Genomic DNA, 6,726 nt, shown 5'->3' with positions numbered 1-6,726 from the left:
AGCACTGGTAGATTTAAGGGATTTTCTACCAAAAGGAATGTATGGCAAGCTTTTGACCTTCCTGTGCTTTATGAAGCTTTGCTAGTGCGTGTTCCAGAAAAGCCTGTTGATTAGTGGGCTATTCTGAAACTGTGTGCTTTCCTTTAGAAAGTTAACATCTGGACTGTATTGTAGCATGTTCTTTTTGCCAGAAGAGTAGCTTTTCATTCTTAATTTAACAAAATTTTGTTCCTGTAATTTCACCCAAAAGATTATTTACTTTGTTTTAAAGGTGCAGCTAATAATGTCTGCCCAAGCTGTAATGACAAGACAAGAASAAATTGTGGTGTTTTGTAAATGCATATTTTGGTGGTCTTTTCATTCTCTTCCCTTTTACTTGCTGGAATAGTTTTAGGATTAGGCARCTTTTAAAATGCATCTGTAAACAGGCAACCTTGCTGGAGGAGGGGGGAATGGAAAGCAGGAGTTGGCATCTGAGGTCTGTTCTCTGCTTAACAATCTTCACACYTGTTTATTATAGTTTCATAAGTAGTGACCCTGTTTCAGGTAGAGAAAYGTCTCTTTTTATTAAGAGTTAAAAAGTGCCCATTCCATTTGTAGCAGTCCCAGAGTGCACACAGCTTCTGTGGTGTGTATTGATGATACCACTGGTCTTTGCATAAAGCAAACCCAATTATCCATGTGCTAATTCTCAAAGTAGTGTTTACAGCCAGCTCTTTAGATAATATCTTTCAAAGTGGGTGTGTGTGATGCGTGTGTGTGTGTGTGGCAAGCCATGCTAGTGTAGTGAGAAGTTTCAAGGCATCTCGCCTCTTTACTATCCTAAAACTTTTAGGAGATGTAGTATAGTGATTTCTAATCTTTTTCATACTACGTATTTTCAGATGATGACTGTTTTATGATAAAAACAGATTTAAAATAGTTCTGGACAAGATGATGCAATTGTTGACGGTATTCAAGTGTGTTGGTCAGAAGCAAAGGTCTTGRATAATTTTCTAATGTTTAAGACCACAGTTTGGTAATTGAGGCCATGGCAAGTATCCCATAGCTTGTCTGCAGAACCATTTTATTTAGTGTTCTCAATATAAGCTTTTCTTCCACAAAGCCTAGGGGCTACTAGCATTATGTCAGGCCAAAYAGATCAGCTTTTTCATCTGAAGTGTGTAACAGGCTCTTGTAGACTCTTGTTAATCTTCCATAATGAATTTCCTAAGCTACTATGAATGAGCTTTTTCAGTCCGTGTCATTTCTTGTTCATGTGTGTAGATAGATGCACATGTATGTATACTCCTATCTCTTAGCAAAAGCTCATCTCTCCTAGTGCAGTTGTCCAGTGTGATTTCCATAAATTTAGATGGTTGGAAGAGTTAAAAATAATAACAACAATAAAAATAAATGTTTTTSTTAAGATTCAATCCTCCTTGAAAATCTAGGATAATATCTTTCCTATATAAGTAAAGTTAACACTTGAGCTGCTGTACTGTCCCATTTTTACAAATCTTAAGTGTAACATGAAGATAGGGGTGTTTCTAAGCTACCTTAGATGCCATGTAGTAGAGGAAGGTATTTATGAAGACTCTGAAGAGTTCAAGACTGACAAGCGTATTTTCTAGGTGTTTGCAGTTTTTTCTGGTTAAGATATTTATAATAGAAATGTTAATTTATTGAAGAGAATTTAAGCATAAAGCAGTTGATAGTTTCYAGACCTTAACTTCTGAACAACTGTTGAGTGATGGAAGTACTTTCATCCTTTTCCTGCAACCCAAGATAATAAAATCTTTTTTATTTTCATATAACTCCTAAGTGCTAGTGGTGGTCCCTGTCTCATTTGAAGTGGAGTCTTCTTGCAGTAGTTACTGCTGTTAAATCACGGATGAGTTGAATTTGGTAATCTCTTTGAAGTGTGGAATTATTCTAATGTTTGACCTAGATTAAAACTGTAGTTAATCATTTCTGACTGTGATGTAACCTTGGTCTGACTTCTTACCTGTAGTGTCCTGACTCAGGATAAGTGAATCTCTTACATTTTTACTTTACATCTGTCTCTATGTCTTAATGAAATCTATTGCAAGATTTGCCTATGAGAGACTCTAAACACTACATTACGTGTGCGTTCTCTGTGTACTGTACCACTTCGCAGTAATCAACGTGATTTTTCTTAAAATGAATGGAAATGGCCCTGTGGTCATATATATATATATATATAAACACTACATTACGTGTGCGTTCTCTGTGTACTGTACCACTTCGCAGTAATCAACGTGATTTTTCTTAAAATGAATGGAAATGGCCCTGTGGTCATTATATATATGTATATATATGTATATATATACACACACACACACACACACATATATATATATATGTGTGTATATATATATACACATATATATATATATATATTTGAATCTAGCTAAGAATCTGAGATGAGCAGCGGAGAGGATCTGTATATTTAAACTGTGTTTTACTATGCTCTGAAACTGACTTCTAAATATACTGAACATTTTCATCAACTTAGTAGTTCTCATAACTGGGTCCTGGAATATGGAATGTGTTAAAATAGTGCTACATATATATTTGCACTCTGAAAAATTTGTCTATGGCCAGGACAAAGGGACAGAGGTGGTTTGTCATTACTTTAAGTAGTGTAAGAATTCAGACGTACAGTCAAAAGCTTTTAATCCAACTGATGTTACATATTGTGTTAATATTTAAATGCTAAGGAGATCATCTGGATGAGGAAAATACTTTAAACAAATACCTTTTATTTCTGTGCAACACTAATACTTTTGGTTTCAGATGGTTAATAGAGTTTTGTTTGTTTAGTCTAAGCTATAAATGGAATGAAATGAGGTAGCTGTAAAGAAATGACTGATATGTTGTTGAAAATTAATTTTGAGGAAGATGTCTGAAATGTTTTGCAGAGGTGAATCTGGTGCTGGGAAGACAGAAAACACTAAGAAGGTTATCCAGTACCTTGCTCATGTTGCTTCCTCTCATAAGGGAAGAAAGGACCATAATATTCCTGTAAGTTGGGATATTTTCTTTTATTTATTGCTTTATTTTTGAAAAATATGATCTTTGCTTAAAAAAAAAAAAAGCTGTTGCTTTTAAACTTTTCTATTAAAGATCAGCTGTAATGTTATTCCAGTAATTTGGCTGAACTATTATTCCCTTCTGTAGTGACTGAAATGAGTATTTGCATCAAATATTCCAGATAATATGAGCTGTTTAACTTCTATGAAATTAAATTCTATGCAAAACCTGAAACTAGAAACAATATCAAMWTTTTCTGAAGCAGTAAACCTCTGTSTAGTCTTTGCAAATATATATGCTGTGATCTGAGTGTGCTGCAGATTGTGTGTGTGCATTGGTTACAGGCCTTAAAAGGAAGTTCTTGAGGGTGGAGAGTGTGGAATAATCCCTCATGGAGGTATTAGGTGTATCTTTATGGCATTGAATCATGTTAGGAAAATATGTGGGTTTGGAGAGTGCTATTTAGAATGTCACAGTCCATTAAACTTGGTTTTCTGTAGTTTTTGATTTAGGAATATTCTTGACTGCACAACTGTGCAGTCCTGAACCAACAGCATCTTTTTTTGATTCCTACAGATGTTAAATTGCCCACAGTTTTTGGAGGGGAGAAGTGGTAAAGTATGCAGTGTGTGTGTGTGTGTGTGTGTGTGTGTGTGTGTACCAAATACTCTTTAAATATACTGTTGATACTTAAAATACCTTAGATTGAAAGAGACTTCTGAAAGTCTTTAGTCCAACCTCTCTCCAAAACAGGGCTCTCATCAAAGTGAGAATAAGTTGCTCAAGACCTTGTCCATCTGAGTTTTGAAAATTTTGAAGAAGGGAGATTCTGCTCTCTCTCTAGGAACCTGTTCCATGAATAACCACTTGGAAGCCCTACTATCGGTTTTTCTAAAAATACTGAATATTTCTTTGGCTTTTAGCATGCTATATTTCCATGAGCACTTTATGCCAACACAGTTGATCAAGGAAATACCCTTTTTTGAGCTTTGTCAGCATAATAATTCCTGTGGCCACTTGCTGGGTTTGGAAACTGATTAAAAGTAGTTATTTAGAAAAAGTTAGTTTTAGCTTTTTTCTTGAACAAGCTGCTTCTGTTTTGTTTGCGTGCCTGTACGACTGACACAAATGGACAGAGGGAATGGAAAAAGTTGATGAAGATGAGTTGGATGGTTAAAAATAATGAGTTGTCCTTTTTAATGCAGAGTTGGTTTCCTCCATTTAAATCATTAGTGGAAYTACAGTTTCATTCTCTTCTCAGTGTTACCAAATGCATAGTAGTGCCAATTTCGAAAGAGTTTTGAAGATAGTTGTAGCCAGCTGTTTCATGAACTATTAATGTCTGTCATGACAGATTGTGGAAGTTTTTATTCTTTGTAAAATCTGGTTCACCCTCAGTAAAGGTTGTGATAGTGTCCTGAATGAATRTTAAATAATTTGATCATGCTCTTCATTCACTGCACTGCCATAATAAGCACTGGATTAAGCAAGAATTTATGCAAAACAGGATATTTGTGTAACCAAAGTTTTGAAAATAAAATGAGTTTTCCTTTTTCTTTAAAATTCCTTTTTTCTTAYATATTGCAAACAAAGAATGTTCAACCTACCCATTTAACATTCAAAATTTAAGTGTCAGAATTGGTTATACRTGCAACCTTAATTCTTTCCTGTGTCCATATGCATTAAAAAACTCTCCATAATGGCTTCTGTAGGACCTCTGCCTTACCCTGTGCGTAGAGAAGATGCTAAATAGAGTGCTAGTCATGGTTTTGTTTTTATCTGTCCTGTTAAAAGTGATGATCAGTCACATGCATATTACTGAAAGTGTTTTGAAGGCAGCGTGGATTTTTGTTTTACAAAATGATTTTACGCTGATGAATAAGTAATAGTTTTCACAGTGCTGTTTTGAAGTCTAGGGTAAACTCTGCCTGCTATGCCAGATAAAGATGACAGTAAAACTGTTATAGAAACCTAGTTTGACGCCTCAGGCATCCCCAAAGTAGCAGTGATATTCTGCGCTGTAAGGCACTCAGTTCTAGCTCTTCTGTACGAACACTCACCAAATATGCTTCTCAGAAGTACTGATTGTGAAACGCTTGGCTTGTGTGAGGAGCACCACGTAGGAGAACAGCTCCACGCGCCCCTTGGAGAACGTTGTTGTCGTGTTCAGCATTCAGCTGCTTTGTCTGTGAGTTTCTCAACAGTCGTGTCTCTCTCTGCTCATACTCGGTAGTGGCTGCATTCCTGCAGGTGAGGTCTGAGAAGTCCTTGGCATGTGACACTTCTGCAGGAAGTGTCGGGAAACTGGAGTTAGTAATACATTGTAGCCACATAGAGTGGAATTACAGTTGAGCAACCAGCATTTCTACTACTATTACTAGCATTTCTTAATTTTCAAACGTTTCAATCTATAGTCACGCTGTCTTATTTTCTATATAATTTGAAAGAATGTTAAAGGTATTGTCTTGGAAACTGCACTAGAAGGTGTCACTAGGTAGTGATGGTTTAAAACAAATGTAGATGAGAAAAGAGAAACATTATTAATTACGGGACTTARCAGAGCTAAGTGGGACTAACATGGTCTCTTAAATTAGGAATAGAGGCTAGGCTTTCTAAAGCCACATAAGAGAGGGAAGGGAGATGTACCTGCACTTAGCTATGAGCATAGGCTCATCTGAAGATTTAAGGTGGGATGAAARTGAGACTGTCGTGTGCTTGGTTGATCTTCAGGACTGATGTGTGTACATCTTTGAAAACTTTAGCTTCGTATTCAACAAATTTGAGCTCTAAATTTTTTTTGGGGAAAAGGATGGGGCAGTTTTAACAAWTTGCAAGTAAATGAGAACATTCTGTCTACACAATTGTGTCTTACCKTGCTGTGGTAAGACCGGGGCATGTGTGGACCACCTGCTGGGGGATCTCTGAGAAATGACCCATACTGCTGACTGTTTTCATGCTCCTCGGCTRCTCATAGCACCACCTTCGCTATCAGTTACCTTTATATTGGCTGAGGAAATGTGGAGAACAAAAATGAATGCTCAGAACAACAAGAGCAAGAGAACAAGGGCAGGTAACTATTAAGTATAGGGAGGAGGTTGATGCGGCAGAAGAGGGTTTAGGTAAAGCAAGGGGGTGCAGAAGACATGGAGAATTCTTCCACACTGCTTAGTTTTGTGCCTAATCAGTCTCCTATGTACTGAATAATGTGGGAATGAGAGGAAAGAATGAAATCATTATGTATCATAATGTATATGTTGCAGAGTTGCTTTAATATGGTTAAGTAGTGAGCCTGAATTATGACTCTTGTTCTGTTTTATTTTAAAAATTTAATGTTTCCAGATGGGGAGAGAAGTTGGTGCAAAATGAAGAAATAATAATAATAGTTTTTTTTTTAAAAAAAAAAAGCTCACATTTTTTTCCAAAGAAAAAGTGCCGCTTGTCATTCCCCAAGGACTTCCATGAAGTTGTTTTGCAGGCTAGATGAAGTTGGTGGATTATCTTAACTGCAGTTCTCAATTGGATGTGCCTGGATCCTATTTAGTATATTAAATCAAAAGGTTTTTASAGCTGTAGTAATATATAGAATAGTTAAGTTTGTAAATTGCATTCCTCCACCACTTGTTCCATGTCCAGTTACCTGGTACTGTCTAGCTCTGATTCAGATTAAAGAAATTAATTTGTTTTTTGTTT

The 6,726-nt window shown here is 36.2% G+C and overlaps 1 protein-coding gene across 1 annotated transcript in view; it reads left to right on the top strand.

Annotated features, from left to right (window-relative positions):
* MYH10 (myosin heavy chain 10) overlaps nucleotides 1-6,726 on the top strand; it is a 97,455-nt gene that overhangs the window by 40,750 nt on the left and 49,979 nt on the right. The window contains exon 4 of the mRNA XM_085298296.1: nucleotides 2,925-3,027. Within this exon, the coding sequence (XP_085154422.1) occupies nucleotides 2,925-3,027 (103 nt within the window). The remainder of the gene's footprint in view (nucleotides 1-2,924; nucleotides 3,028-6,726) is intronic.

Source organism: Rhea americana, unplaced genomic scaffold (assembly GCF_003343005.1).
Source record: "Rhea americana isolate MKP2758 unplaced genomic scaffold, rheAme1 scaffold_138, whole genome shotgun sequence".
Lineage (NCBI taxonomy): Eukaryota > Metazoa > Chordata > Aves > Rheiformes > Rheidae > Rhea > Rhea americana.
Note: the sequence above shows the minus strand (reverse complement) of the source record. Positions and strands in the feature narration are given on the sequence as shown.